Below are 15,781 nucleotides of genomic sequence, written 5' to 3'. Positions count from 1 at the left end.
CAGGAAATAAGAAGACGCAGTATTTATCCTTATCCGCCCCCAGGGATTTATTCTTTTAATTTTATCTATTTAAGCACCCTGTAAGCCACCGCTAGAGTGTGTGGCAGGGGTTGAACACTCACCAGACCAATTTGGACCCGAATATGACCCTACCGCGGTCGAACAATGTTATTCTTATCCCTTATCGTTCGTGGAAAAAATGACATCTTCAATCTATCTGTTCTCCACTTAATTTCACTAGTCTTATGGGCCTGATCTCCTACAATAGTACGATGGGGGTAAAAAGACATTTTCACCATCACTGCTAAAGACACCTCCTTCCAATTTAAGCAAGAGATTTGATCTGCAATTTAACCTTCTCTCCGTGAGTGATTCCCAGCTTAGCTGCCTTATTATTTTGCCAGGTGACTCAGGAAGATATCAGCTAGATTATATCCTGGTTAGACACAGGTTTAGGAACAGTGTGATTAATTCCCACAGCTTCCCGGGAGCGGATGCGGACTCAGATCACAATTTAGTTGTTATGACATGTAGCGTACGTTTCAAAAAGATAAGGCAGGGGCGGCGAGTTTGAAAATGGAATGTAGAAGCATTAAATGGGTTGAAAAGGAAGGAATACAAACAGGCGGTAGAGAAAATCATGGAGGATGGTAAAGGGCTTAGTACTATCGAAGAAAAATGGGAAATGATCAAGAAAGGGTTGTCCAAAGCCGCAAAAGAAACTATTGGAACCGTTAACGCTAAAAGGACTAGGAAACCATGGATCACGGATGAGATGATTACAAAGATGGATGAGCGGCGAAAATGGAAGAATATAAATACAGAATTAGGCAAAATGAAGTACAAAGAATTGAACAATAAATTGAGGCGGGTAACAAATAAAGCAAAGGAAGCATGGTGGAAGACGCAGTGCGAGGATATGGAAAGTCTGCAGAGGAAGGGTGAAATCGGTGCGCTGTACAGCAAAGTTAAATCGTTATCGGGAAGTAAGAAAGGAAGAGCTATGTTAACAGTTAGAGATAAGGCGGGTAAGGTAATAGTTGACGCAGGAAAGATCCAAGAGAGATGGAAGGAGTATATAGAAGAACTGTATAGTAAAGAACTCAGACCAACAAAGTTAGACATTGAAAAAGAAAATGACGTAGAGGAAGACAGCTTAGGTCCAGGCATACTAGACAATGAGATAGAAAGGGCATTAAGGGAGATGAAACTAAATAAGGCCGTGGGGGTGGATAACATTCCCGTGGAACTTTTAAAATGCTTAGGAAAATGTGGGAGGATGAGGCTATATGGGCTGATCCGTAGTATTTATGAGGAGGGAATCTGGCCGGAAGACTTCGTGAGATCAGTTTTTGTTCCTATTCCGAAAAAGTTAAAGGCCACGTCATGTGAGGACTATAGCACAATTAGTTTGATATCCCACGCAGCTAAAGTGGTTCTCATGATCATAAACAAAAGGATAGAGAGTAGGGCAAATGATTACTTAGGGAATGACCAATTTGAGTTTAGGAAGGGGAGAGGTACTCGCGATTCCATTGCAGTAATGAGATCACTAATCGAGAGGAATATAGAGTACAATCAGGACGTATTTGCCTGTTTCGTAGATTTCGAAAAAGCGTTTGATAGAGTGAATTGGGAAAAACTAATGAATATATTGCAGAAAATAGGAATAGATTGGAGGGAAAGGAGGCTAATCCGCAACCTGTACATGTCTCAGACTGCTCCGGTGCGGGTGGGAAACGGGGAGTCAGGATGGGCAGTGCTAGGAAGGGGTGTAAGGCAGGGTTGCCCATTATCACCGTTGCTGTTCAACCTGTATGCAGAGGAAATGATCAAAGAGGCATGGGAAGAACTCGAGGTAGGAATGAAAGTGGGCGGGTAATTCATAAAATCAGTTAGGTTTGCTGATGACCAAGCTTTAGTTTGTCAGTCAGCCAAGGGGCTGCAAGCATTGGTTAGTGAATTGAAAATTCAGTGCAACTGGTATGGGATGAGAATCAATATTAATAAAACAAAAGTTATGCGATTTTCTAGAAAGAAAAAGGCCAAGCTTAACATTAAAATAGGAGGGCAAAAAATAGAGCAGGTAGAACAGTTTAAGTATCTCGGTAGTGTTTTGGACCAACACGGTCAAAGTAGTAGGGACGTAAGGAGAAGAATTGCGCTAGGCAAAGAGGCTTTCACAAGTAGGAGGGAGTTGATGACAGGGACTTTGAGTAAGGATTTTAAGAAAAGATTCGTAAAAACTTTGATATGGAGCGTAGCTATGTACGTTGTGGAAACGATCATTGAAGCAGGAGGATAGACGTAGATTGGAGGCTTTTGAAATGTGGGTGTGGAGAAGAATAGAGAAGGTGAAATGGACCGAGAAGAAAATTAATGAGGAAGTACTTGGTATGGTGGGCGAAGAGAGGGGTTTGTTGGGAGCAATCCTATGGAGGCAGGAAAAGTGGGTGAAGGGGGTGTTGACCGGCAGTGGGATGTTGAAGACTGTGATAGAGGGTAGAATGTTGGGCAAAAGAGGAAAGGGAAGGAACAGGATAGGGATGTTGGACGGGATGAAGGGAGGAAGAAAGTACTCAGAGATGAAGAGGGACCTGATATAGAGTAGGATGATGCATTTTGTGTTTTGTTAGGATTAATAAAATATTTGTTTGGTAATTGTGTCCATCCAAAAACCTACCTTAACCGGTAGATTACCTTAAAAAAAATATATCGCGGGCTTGTGTGGTTTACGAAACCGAACGAAACAATTACCATATTACGTGTTAATCATACACGCAACAATGTAAAACGACTTCAAACCGGAGGAGGAAACTAATTGTCGCATGGCGTTCAAACAAATGAAAATTGCGAACCGTTCTCAACCGCACTCGAGTGCTTCGAAGTAATCAGATTAGAAATAATCTGATTACGTAATCAGATTAATTTGAATTTGATTGCGCGTAATCCCACTCTTTTAATTTGCGCAATAGTAATGATTATCTAATCCGATGACTATGTTTTCTTTGATCAAATACCTTTAACTACATTTGTATTTGATATTAATTAAAATATTGATTAAAACCGCTGGGAATAAAAGTGAAACACGGCGTCGGCATTAGCCCGCTCTTAATAAAGAAATCCGCCAAAGGGGTCACATAATTCAACGTCCCATTCGACGGATGGCGTACTCAATACGGCACCCCAATCGGGAATCCTCCGAAAAATCCTGCCACCCCTGCGATTCGATCCCGGAAACTTCCACGGAGTGAAAAGACGGTAGATTAGCCAGTTTAGCGTCCCAATCCCCTATTTAGAACTCTTTCGGACCAATGATTAACGGCAAAATTAACTGAAATCAACCCGAAGATTGGTTTTAGTTGGGCGTTGCATGATGCCAAGTCCTTAACTGTGATTGAAATTCACGAATTAACGAAGGGTATCAGCGAGCGGGTCTTTTCACTTCGCCACCATTTTGTTTCCCAAGAAGTTCTAGTGCCCCAAGGATTGCAAATATTCGTAGCTTTGTTGAAATTCAGGGTACTGGAAGGCGTCAACCGGAATCGAACCCGGGCCATCCGGTCAGCAGCCAAGCGGGACTATCACGGTTCTAATTGAGCTGATTATCGATCTTATATTTGCCTAAACATTTTATTTATTTCTGAAACGATTTTCATTTTACTATTTCAATCAATAACATTTCAGGAGTCCTCACACTTGGAAGCTAACTTAATTATGCATGTTTATTTTTATACTCATTTAATATGTTTTACTAATGCAAGCAAATTCCTCCTTCGTTCCTTATTTCAAAATACTGCAGATATAGATGAGAAGCCTTCAGTTGTAGTATCTTTAACCTAAAGATTCTACAACCGAAGTGAAGTTAAGGAAAAACACATATATCATGAAAATACGTCAATGTATATTCAATCACATGGAAATAGATATAAGGAAAAGGAATAGGAACACATAAAGGACGAAACCAGGAGAGTTGGAGAAGGCGGAATCGAGCAGATCCTTGACCGGGACTTGAGCACCGGACCTTTCGGAGCATGCTCAGAGCATCGGCCCGGCAAGTCGAAAGGTCCGGTGGCGGGTTTTCTTGTTTGAATGTGCTCTCTATTCTCATCTATCGATCCAAGCATAGGGTTTATGCGTTTGGTGGTGTCTAATGGCTTGTTTCTTCCTCTCTCTGTCCATACAGATGATGCCCTGGAGGAGCTGATCCGGGAGGTGATGGATGCGAGTAAGAGAGGGGTGTCCGCCGCGAGGAACGTCACTGGAGAGCCCAACTGGAGTTTCGGACAGTCATTGTTCTTCTCTAGCACGGTGATCACCACAATCGGTGAGTGAGAATGCGTATTAGTGCTTGCAAAATCTCTTCCTATCTGAGGCGGACTTAGGTGAAAATGGCCTGACGAAATGACAATCGCATGCGTGCCACATTGAAATTGGACGCTACCAACTGTGTTTTCGGATTAGCGACCGTTCCAAACCGCTTCCTGGAGAGAGATGAGGCTCCCCTGTGTCTACTTAACATCATATAGCCAGGAAAGTCGCTTTTTCGCCACCATGAGACGCCAAGAAGGACCAGAGTAAACACAAGGGCGGTTTCAGGGTAACCAAGTAAAAATCCCGAATAAACATTGCCGGAATTTCACGACAGCCGCTCCAATATCGGTACGTTTACGTGTTTTAACTGTATTCCCGAATCTGCTTATCTTTTGGTATCCTCCAATCGGGTGTGGGCTTCTTAAAGAAAATAAACTTACGCAGAGCATCGGAGAAAACATTATAAGTGATGAAATGTTTTGCTACCGAAGAATGAAGAAAATAAAATGGATAGACGGAGTAAGGAATGAAGAAGCATTATGATAGATACGGAAAAGAAGAGTCTAAGGAGGACACTTACAAGAAGAAGTGGTGAACTAGTAGTAATTTACATATCCTGAAGTACGATATGGTCTCAAAATTAGAGTACGTATACCCTATTCTTGAAACTCTGAATATATTCCGGTTTCAACTGAGTAGGCAGATAGTTATACAGTCATATGTTCATATTATGAAATGTGTTGTAAGTTGATGAAAATCTACATTAAGTAGTATTTAGATTTGATTTACCTCTTGTAGTGTAGTTATGGATGTGAGGTCCATATGGTAAGTTCCTAGATAAACTTCCACATGAATCAGAACCTTAAAGATATATAAACTAAATACAGCCATGATCCTAATAAAAAAAGGTTTGCAGGAATCACATGGTGGTATATTAGCAGGAGAGCAAACAGCTCTCTTTTGTAGTAGCAAACTTTGTTTAACATGTGGGGAATGACCCCATAACTCAACACCATTATTCAAATGACATTGAAAGAAGGCATGGTTAAAGTGTTAAACGATACTCATTTGAAATAAGAAAGTTGAGCTGCCTTAACATATAAACAGCTTTACTCAGTTTATTACAGATCTGACTGAAATGAGTCTCCCAGTTAAGTTCTGTATCAATATCAATTCCTAGTATTTTAGCAGTTTCAATATCAGCTATTTCTGATTTAAGACTGCACACAACATGCTGAGTTTTGTTAGTATTTAAATGTAAATGATTAATATCAAACCACTCCTTAGCCTGTCTTTGGGTAGCACTAGATCGTACCTTTGCACCTTCTAGATGTTGGCATTTTTCCACAAAAGTAGTGTCATCAGCATATAAAACAGATCTAGGTTTCATGTTACTGGGTAAATTAGTAATCATGATGATGAAAAGTACTGGGCCAAGCAAAGAGCCCTGTGGTACACCACATTTTACTTTGGAAGAGCTATAGATCGACAGCCATCAAGTTCAACCAATTGGTGGGGATCATCCAAATATGACTTCATTTCTTTCAGTGCAACTCCCTTAACACCATAATATTCTAGCTTTGTTAGTTATATTGAAATATTAACACAGTCTCGAAAGTCTTACTAAGATCAGGTAGTTTCACAGAGACCGATTCCTTCTCTTCAAATGCATTGATGACATAATTAACTATAGACTCAACAGCCAAAATTGTAGCCGAAAGCCATATTGTGATTTGGAAAACAGATTATTTGACTCAAAAAAATCACATATTTGATCTTTCATTATAGCTTCAAAAATGTTACCAAAAACAGGGACTATGGAAATGGGGTGGTAGTTGGTTAAATCATCTTTATCACCATTCTCAAGGACAGGTACTGTTTTGGAATACTTGAGAGCTGTTGGAAAATCTCCTGTCCCAAAATATAAGTTGACTAAATAAAGCTAATGGTTCCACAATGGACGCAATAATGTCCTTGATTAGGGAATTAGACAGACCATAAATATCCTTGCTGCTGGATTTTTTTAAAATTTTTCAACAGTCACTATGATATTGAATGGAGTAACAAAATACCATTTAAAATTTAAATTATGAGGAGGAAGATTTTGCAGCATATTGCCTATATTGGCTGCATCAAAATTTTGAGAGAACCAATTTTCTTCAACAGCTTTTAAGAAAAAATTATTTGCAGTATCTGTAGTAAAAGGAAGACTTTCTTTTGCATTGCCATAACAAACATCAAAATTGATTTCTCTCCATGCTGCCTTTTGTTTATTTTTGCATTCAATATAAAATCCTAAAAAGGTTAATTTTTTGCTCACCTAATTGAATTATAATAACCCCTTTTGTATTTCAAGTAAGCCTCTTCGTCATGCAGGCTTCCATTAGTTTTGTAAAAGTGGTGGTAACTAAATAAATTGTTTCTAAGAACTAATAACTCCCCAGTATACAAGAGATTACTAGCCAGTGTTAGTGAACTAAGAACTAACAGTCGTGGTAAGACAGGCATTTAGAATGCCCGAAGGAATCATTTTCGAGGTCGGATCAAGACATTAGAAAATTAATGGACCAAATGCATTAGTGTACAGGGAGACTACATTAAAAAATAAAGAGAGTTTCACTGGCGTAAGTCATTTATTTCTATTCCATTCTGAGAACTTTTCAAATTATATGATTGGTTTTGGTTCAATTGGCTCTTGCCGAGCTCATTCTTTCATAAGCTTATCCAAATCTCATTTCCAGTTGTGCCCTTATGAACTGGCACCCAGAAAAGCTCTACACGTGCCTTCCTTCATCTAACTATACCTTTGAGTAACTCTCGGCACTTAAATAGTAGACACGATTTGCATCACAGAGAGTTGACGGCTTTTGATGATGCTTAACTGTCCTTGACATATGTCTACTGGTCCACTACGGTCTTTTACCACCTCTTTCTCATGGCATGTGAACATGCTGTCATTGTTAAGAAATACAATCTCTGATGTTAGGTTCACATCAACTGTTTGACAGATGAGCTTATGGAGCCGAGGCCTACAGATTTTCACGACTAATACCCTCCCCAATTTTTTCCCGCAGGTTATGGTCACGTTACACCCCTCTCGAAAGGTGGCAAGATCTTCTGCATGGTCTACGCCACTCTCGGCATCCCCCTGACGCTGGTTCTACTGACGGCACTGGTGGAGCGACTGACCTCAGGGCCTTCATCATCCCTGCTGAGGGCAATCAACAGTCGCCTGGGTCACCTCTACCCACCGTTCACCCTACGACTGCTACACTTGACCCTCTTGCTGCTTCTCCTAGCACCGTTGCTCTTCTTCATCCCCGCTGGTATATTCTCCAAACTGGAGCCCACGTGGGACTACCTGGACGCCCTCTACTATTGCTTCATCTCGCTGACCACCATTGGCCTTGGGGATTATGTCCCTGGGGACAACCCCGACCAGCCATACAGGCCCCTCTACAAGGTCGCCACAACCAGTACGTTTCACTCTCACCATACTATGCTCCTCTACCCCTTACTTTATGAATTAAACCATATATACTCTGTGCATTAAAATTATTATTATTATTAGGTAATCTACCGGTTAAGGTAGGTTTTTGGATGGGCAAAGCTACCAAATTAAAAATTTTTTAACTCCTAACAAAACACAAAATCCAGCATCCTACTCTACATCAGACCCCTCTTCATCTCTGAGTACTTTCTTCCTCCCTTCATCCCGTCCAACATCCCTATCCTGTTCCTTCCCTTTCCTCGTTTGCCTAACATTCTCCCCTCAATTACAGTTTTCAACATCCCGCTGCCGGTCAATACCCCCTTCATCCACTTTTCCTGCCTCCATATGATTTCTCCCAACAAACCCCTCTCTTCGCCCACCATACCAAGTACTTCCTCGTTTGTTTTCTTCTCTGTCCATTTCACCTTCTCCATTCTCCTCCACACCCACATTTCAAAAGCCTCCAAGTCTACGTCTATCCTCCTGCTTCAATGACCACGTTTCCGCGCTGTACATAGCTACGCTCCATATCAAAGTTTTTACGAGTCTTTTCTTAATGCGGATACTCTGTGTATTGATCGACATTTCAATATCTAATTTAAAAGTTAAAACATACAGGGTCTATCCATGAAATAAATATCAAAGGTCTATCAATACCTATGAAAGAGGTTTATGTAGATAGTGTAATAGTACAGATGATAATAAGTTTTTTTTTTAATTTTATTTGAGATGTGAGTAGGAGGTCGAATTCCAAAACTTACTGCCATGGCCTCTGTGTAGTAATAATGTCATAGTAATAACTTAAGCTTACCCCGCTGCCTGTTTGCTTCAGTAGATCAGAGTGAAAGCAAACAATTGTAGCGGTACCAATTTGGACATTACCTACTACTACTACTACTACTACTACTCATCGTAAAATTTGTAAACCACTCAAAATCAAAATATCGACAAGAACAGCCAATAACATCAATACATTCAAATGATGAACTTAAAATATCAATTTTTTTCTAACATGATAGTTAAAAAGTAAATTTAAAATGAACATAACTACGGTCATGAGGCAATGGAAAACGAAAAAACTGAAACCATAAACGTGATTGGCACTAGGTTTTCTTTAAGGTGGGTAGGTAAAAACAAAGTGGCAAGTAAGGGGAAGATGAGAAAGACACACAAGGTAACTTGAGTGTGTTTGGGAAACAGTGACCCACGTGTACCTCACAGACAATGCAAAAATAAATAAGGAAATGAACTTGCAACCACTCATTCACAAGGGTGTGTTAAGGGATAACAGTCATGAATTGCATTCACACACAAACTCAGGGTTTGCAAGCGTATCTCCTATGCCAGGGACCCATTGTACTTGCACAGGGATGAAAAACAAAATTGAAATTGAGGCCCAAGTTCACGTTTGCAGACATTCAATCACTCGATTGGGTGTGTTGGGCGTTTCTGAATCACACTCGCTCACTTGCTCGTGGTTTACAAGGATTTCTCCAATACCAGTGACCTGTCAATCACAAAGATGAATGCAAAATTATGAAACAGAGGAGCACATGTTCTCACTCATTCAATCAATCACTCGGGTATGTTTGCAATCCTGAGTGTGTGTGTGTGTGTGAATGCAATTCGCAAGAGTGATTGTTATTCTTTAATACACCCTAGTGATCGAGTACTTGTAAGTAAGTCCTTAGTAGTAAGGTAAGTCCTTATTTATTTTTGCATTATTTGTGGGTGATTGAGGTACACATGGGTGGGTCACTCTTTCCCAAACACACCTAAGTGACCTATTGCGTTTTATTCCCATCTTCCTATGACTTGTCACTTTGTTCATACCTCCCCCCTTACACAAACCCAGTGCCAATTTAAGTTTACGGTCTCGCCTATTTCATTTTCCATGATTATTACAGTTTAAATGCTGACTCATATCCCTTTCAGTCCTTATTACTTGAGAATATGCACTTAACAAAATTTTAAAAGTTACAATTAAAATAAATCAATTCAAATTAACCATCTGCATTTAAAAAATATTTTTTTTTTAAACTAGGGTCGGTATTTTCATGAGATATGTAAAAAAATTTAATTTTTAGTAAAAATTTGGGGCCTACCTATACACGAGTTTTTATTTAAAAAATTTACAACAAAAAATTCATAAACATGAAGAAATGACGACACCATTGAATAATTTTCTGATTTTTCTTCACAGTCTACCTGCTCGTGGGGTTGACATTGATGATGCTTGCACTTACCGTGTTCTACGACATCCCGCAGTTGAACTTTGGCCTGTTCTTCCTACCACGTTCGGATGAAGCCGGGACAGGTCACGGTGGAGTTCCTGGAGGATTGCTGTCATCTGTCTCCTCTGGTATGTATCTCTGGAACAACTACTTCCTCCACCCATCCATTTCACCCCACGGCCTGGAATGTTAAAAAGACTTCGCAGCCAAAGCATATGTTCCTCCATTTAGATCACTCAGGAAATGTTATTAATGCATTTTATTCAAAATAAAATACTTAAAAGATTGCAACAAATATTTAATTAGTAGTTGTTAGGAGAAAAAAATAAATGAGCTCAGCACACTTCTAAAATATTTTTAATTGGCAGGAAAAAATGAGCTCAAAATAAAATTATTAAGAAACCAATTAAGTCCAATCATTAATAACTTCATTATTTTAAAAATGGACATCAGCCAACTGGAGAGGAATGAAAAAATTCAATTATTTATGAGGAATAATACATGAAAATAGTTTAGAAAAATTGCTCCTGAAGGAAAGATTCATGAAATGCAAAGATCATTGGGTATAACTAGGGATATTTACAACAAAATGGGCTTGGTGAAGTAAGATCTGGTGTTTTCCCAGCATATTTGCTTCAGAAAGTCTTCTCTGGTGTTCCACCGGGTCAGGGGTTCCATATTGACCAATATGGGTCCCTAACCCAGTGGAAGACCCGAGAAAACCTAATGAAACAAAATGGGCTTGTCTAAAATGTTAAAATAATGCATCATAACACAGTAAGTGAAGCCATACTGCCTTGCATTGAGCTATAATTTAGGAAGGCTAGAATAACTAGAAAGATTAATCGTTAGTAAAATACAAGGTCCACTAAAACCTACAGAAGTGTAGAAATTGCAAAGTAATGGTGAAATATATCAAAATATAGAAAATGTAATGGAAACAATTAAGAAACCAAGGTTGGCTTTTTTTCTGGCCATTCATATGGAATGGATTGCAATTAGTTAACAAAGTAGATCTTCAAAATATCTTATGGAAAAAAAGACAGGAACTATTTGAATCCAAAAACTAAAGAAAGAACTGGTAAGAAACAGAATGAAAAAGAATATGTATAGAGAAAGAAAGACTTTCAGATATAAAGCGCTGAAATTGGAGGGATTTCAAGGCAGGAGATAGAAAAGGATAGGCCCAAAGTGGTTTAATGAAATGAAAAAGAGACCTAGACAATCTATTGGAGAAAAGATAATGGAAAAACATTCATTTTTTACATTTATTAGAAAATATATAGATGAAAATTTTGCGAGCACATTGCTAATTTAATATTTATTGTGATTCATTTCCCTATGAGTGGCTCATAATTACCAAAATTTGTTGCTCAGTGAATTTTAGGAAAATGTTTCCTGGTCCCATGTGCACTTTCCAGGATATAAACTGTTGATTACAAGATACATTACAAAATAAAGTTGTTATAACAACATTATTTTGAATAATTTCTTCAAATGCCCTAACATTGACACTCAATAAAATGTCTTCCATAATACCCAAGTGTTTTTCATTCCAACGAATTTTCATGAAAATTGATTCATTTCTATTTAAGAGTAAGTTAATTTACTGAAAAAATGTACTTTGAGGGAATCCTAAACCCAGTTATTTTTGGGTAAGTATTATTTATTTTATTTATGTATTCATTGTATTTTGTTATTGTACCATGGGAAAAAAATAAGATATGTCACACAAAACCAAAAAATATATGCATGCCTGCATTTGAGAAATTGATATAATCTAATTACAGCTTGTCACTTCTTGAGGAAAAATATTCATTGAGGCCATGAAAACAATTCTTGATAAAAAAGGGTTTTCAATCAAGCTTAAATATCAGTTAGTATCCTTAATGACTGTTGGTAAACTGTTATGAATATTAAGCATTTAAGCAAGCAGCAAAAAGAAATCCTTTTTGAGACAAAGACCTGGAATGCCATATCATATACACCTTCTTTCTTTGTCTAGCGGTATAATCATGGATACTCTCATAAACGCATGTTTTCTGTCCAATTACAGTAAATAGCCACAATGTAGAATTTATCATATCCACAAAATATCTTGGCATCCATTTGGACTCAAACTTGACATGGGAAACCCATATAAAACTGCCTTTCAGGAAAATTAAGTTCAGCATGTTTCCTCCCAAAAACTTTGAAGAAAAGAGTGAGCCAACGTCTGCTACTAATACTTAACTGTGGCCTTATTTACTTTAATATTATATATGGTATCATTCTCTAGGGCTCATCTCCTTTCTATCAAAACATATTTAAACTGCAAAAGAAGGCTATTCGCATCATTGAATTTGAATCCCCAATTTCATCTGCCCGTCCAATCTTTCAAGATCTTGGGCATCTACCTTTCCCATCCATATACATCCTATTCAGAGTAATGTACATGAAATGACATCTGTCAGATTTCCATGCAAATTCTCACTACCGCAGTCACCATACCATAACCCAATCAAACCTGCAAATATCAAACATAACCGAACCAAAGCTGCAAGCCTCAGACCAAAGTTAATAGGACTAAACCTATATAATTATTTACCACAGAAACAAAAAAAAACATTAGAACCATAACAGATTTTAAAAGAAAAATTAAAAAATTCCTAACTGAGAAAAATTAGTGCAGTGTGCTCAATTTTTAATGAAAAAATATGATGTATACATAAAATAAAACCTCTGAAAATACGTATATCCGTGCATGATAAAAATGCATATACACATGCACACTCATACACATACATACATACATATACAAACAAGACGCATACATGTATGTGACCATTAATACTGTGGAAACATAGAAAGGAAGTCAAGGTCCAAAGATAATCGAAGGAAGATTTTGATCAGCAATGGTACATTAGGTATTGTAAGGAATTATCGACGATAGCACAGTCATTCTCCAAAGAAAACCATTCAACCACGGACAAAGGGTGTTCGGCACCGGGTGGGTACAAGGGCATCACTTACCAGAGTTCTGGTCGTGGCTAAAGTCGCTCCAGTCGTTACTCGACCCCCGGCGACGAGTGCTTCTTTGCTTCCCAAGACGCCTCGTCCGATGAGTCGACGAGCGAGGGCGAGGCATGTCGCCGCATTCCTCGACCTTGTCCGAAGAGGAAGAGCCAATCGTGGTCTCCATGAAGAGCGGGTAATTCGGCAGCGTTACACTTGGGGCCTTCTTTGAGAGAGCACCGATGGGGGCCATCACGGAGCAGGAGGTGGCCTCTGGGAGGGTCAGAGTGGCGGACTGAGGGTCATATGCCCAAGGGTGGTCGGAAAAAATCAGGGGAGATAGTTCGATGTGGTCCTCTAGAGGAGCGCTGGGAATATTATCGGCACCTTGGCTGACCTCAATGGAGAAGGACGCTGGGGTATCTGGAATTTTTGATGCCGGGAAACTTATATGTGGGTCAACTTCCAGGGTCGGTGACACTTCCATTACAGTCAATGACTAAGGAGTCGAGGGGTGAGCTGTTGGGGACGGGAAACAATGGCAATCAGATGCATCCTCCTCACCTGTCACCAGAGGTTCTCGTGGTGTTTGAAGCTCTTGATACAAGGATTCAGAGGAGATGACTTCGATGACGTGGGCGGGGGAAGCAGGGTCGAAATCCCTCCTCATTTGACGAGGACACTGAGATGGGGGCTGGAGGTCGTGTGGGACTAGGCGAGGTGGTAGGCACTTGAGTTACTTGTAGATCGGTTTTCGAGACCAGGAGCTCGGGGTCGTCTGTCCTCTTCTTTTTTGGATCCCTTTCTTCCGTTGACGATTTTCGCTCCCGCTGACATTTCCCTCCAAGTGGAAGGGGATGTGGGCGACCGAAGGGAGCAGCCGGGGCCACATCTGCGATGAGTACCAGCGACCGCGCCCTCACCTACACAGCCAGCTCGGGCTCGTCCATCTCCACAGCGTTCTGGTTGGAGGCCATCGCCTCCGCATAGCGCTTCCCTCCCTGGTTCCGAGGACAGGGCTTGGGCTCGTGGCCTTCTTGGTTGCAGCGGGCGCAAGTCCTGCGGTGACCCTCATAGATGATGGCCCGGTTGCTGCAGATGTGAAGGCACGAGGGGATATTCCTTTCGACCGTCACCACTCCAGTACCCGTAGACAAACTTGTCTCCCTACCACCTCTTCTCCCACGAGCGATGGATTTTTCCAAAACGCAGGAGCTCGCTTGTTATGTCTTCCAATTGGCTCTCCACGGGGAGAAAAGGAAACCTGACATTTACAAGGGCTACCGAAATTCTCGTCAATGGTAACTGTCGTCCTCTCGTCACTTAAGGGAGGAAATGGTAGTTTCCACGGAGCAATGTGTAAAATCCTAGTCATTGTAGCTTCGGTTGCCAACTTCAAGAATATGAAATAGCGATTATATTCCAAATGGATCGCCACTATCTCTTTGGAAGTGAGGCCCAGCGACTCTAACGTGAAGAAGTGGATCTCCGACGGGGTATGGAGCTTCGCCTTCCCGTCAACTTGCAAGGCGAGCGTGTTCAAGCGGCGCGCAGCATTTTAAAAAAATCAAATTCAGTACGCATGCGTGAATAAGGAAAGCGCACCAAAAGAACGAGCACTCCAGATAGAAAAAAAATCACCCGTGAACAATCCCTTCCCGCTACAAGCACCTGACTGTAGTAAGTCAAAAGGAGTCTTAAGTTCCACATCAAGAGTTAAGGTCCTTCTTAAACCAGTAAACAAAACGAAGCAAGGCCTTCCTAGCGGAAAAAATACTAGAGTCAAAACTCGCGCTTCAAGAAAAGCTAAGTGGTCAACCGCCGCACGAAAACACGATCGGAACCTCGATTTTCGATGGAGGCCGGCAGTGCAGCCCTAAAAATCCCGGCGGCCGAAGCCTTGACCCTCGATCCATATCCTCCTGCAGTTGAGTTCAGATGCTCTGAAATTGGTTTTAAACACTTTTGCCTTTCCTTTAATTCCACTCAATGATAATTCATCTTCAAGGTTCAAAAATCAGTGGGTAGGTACATTAAATAATTCTTGTATTCTACCTGAGATACCGTACAAGGTTTGTATAAAAAGTATCGGTAAAAATATTTTCCTGACGTGTGCGTTAAGTGCTGAATTCGGGACCATCGATGAAGTGTGTGCATGATCGCAGATTTTCTTGGCATTGATAAGACGACCGTGTACGCTATTATCGCTGAAAATTTGTAAATGCGAAAGATCTGCGCTAAACACGTCGCAAAAATCTTGACGGACGACCCAGAGCAGAGTCGAGTGTCTACTTGCAGAGACCTTCTGCAATAGCATCTCGACGATTTCCCAACCTCTTTACAGTCCCGACTTGGCACCAGCACACTATATCCTATTCCTAAAAGTGAAATTCTCCCTCAAAGGACACCACCATGGGACCCTAAATGCCGCCAAAGAAGCTTGCACGCGTACCCTAAAGGACCTTCCACCTACCAGGGGGGATCGGGATTGGTGCGGTGGCTATCATGCTGGCTTCTCACTCAGAGGGCCCGGGTTCAAATCCCGGCGGTGTTGAATATTTTTCAGATGTATCTCGATCCCTACTTGAGGTGCTTCGTGTAGGGCACTTTGAGTGAGTACGCCGTCCGTCGGATGGGACGTTAAGTTGCGGACCCCTTGGCGCCTTTCGCAAAGTGTAGACTAATGCTGACGCCGGGTTTCTCTCCACCCTTCATCCTTTCCTGTCCATCCCCCTAAGCCACAAAT

At 40.6% G+C, this 15,781-nt stretch overlaps 1 protein-coding gene across 1 annotated transcript in view; it reads left to right on the top strand.

The window, feature by feature from the left end:
- Positions 1–15,781, top strand: part of LOC139691376 (potassium channel subfamily K member 4-like) — a 39,508-nt gene that overhangs the window by 16,196 nt on the left and 7,531 nt on the right. Inside the window, exons 2-4 of the mRNA XM_071589174.1 lie at positions 4,187–4,327; positions 7,389–7,790; positions 10,011–10,169. Coding sequence (XP_071445275.1) covers positions 4,187–4,327; positions 7,389–7,790; positions 10,011–10,169 — 702 coding nt within the window. The remainder of the gene's footprint in view (positions 1–4,186; positions 4,328–7,388; positions 7,791–10,010; positions 10,170–15,781) is intronic.

This window comes from Hetaerina americana, unplaced genomic scaffold (assembly GCF_022747635.1).
Source record: "Hetaerina americana unplaced genomic scaffold, ioHetAmer1.1.p SCAF_33, whole genome shotgun sequence".
Lineage (NCBI taxonomy): Eukaryota > Metazoa > Arthropoda > Insecta > Odonata > Calopterygidae > Hetaerina > Hetaerina americana.
This window is presented reverse-complemented; position numbering and strand designations above follow the sequence as displayed.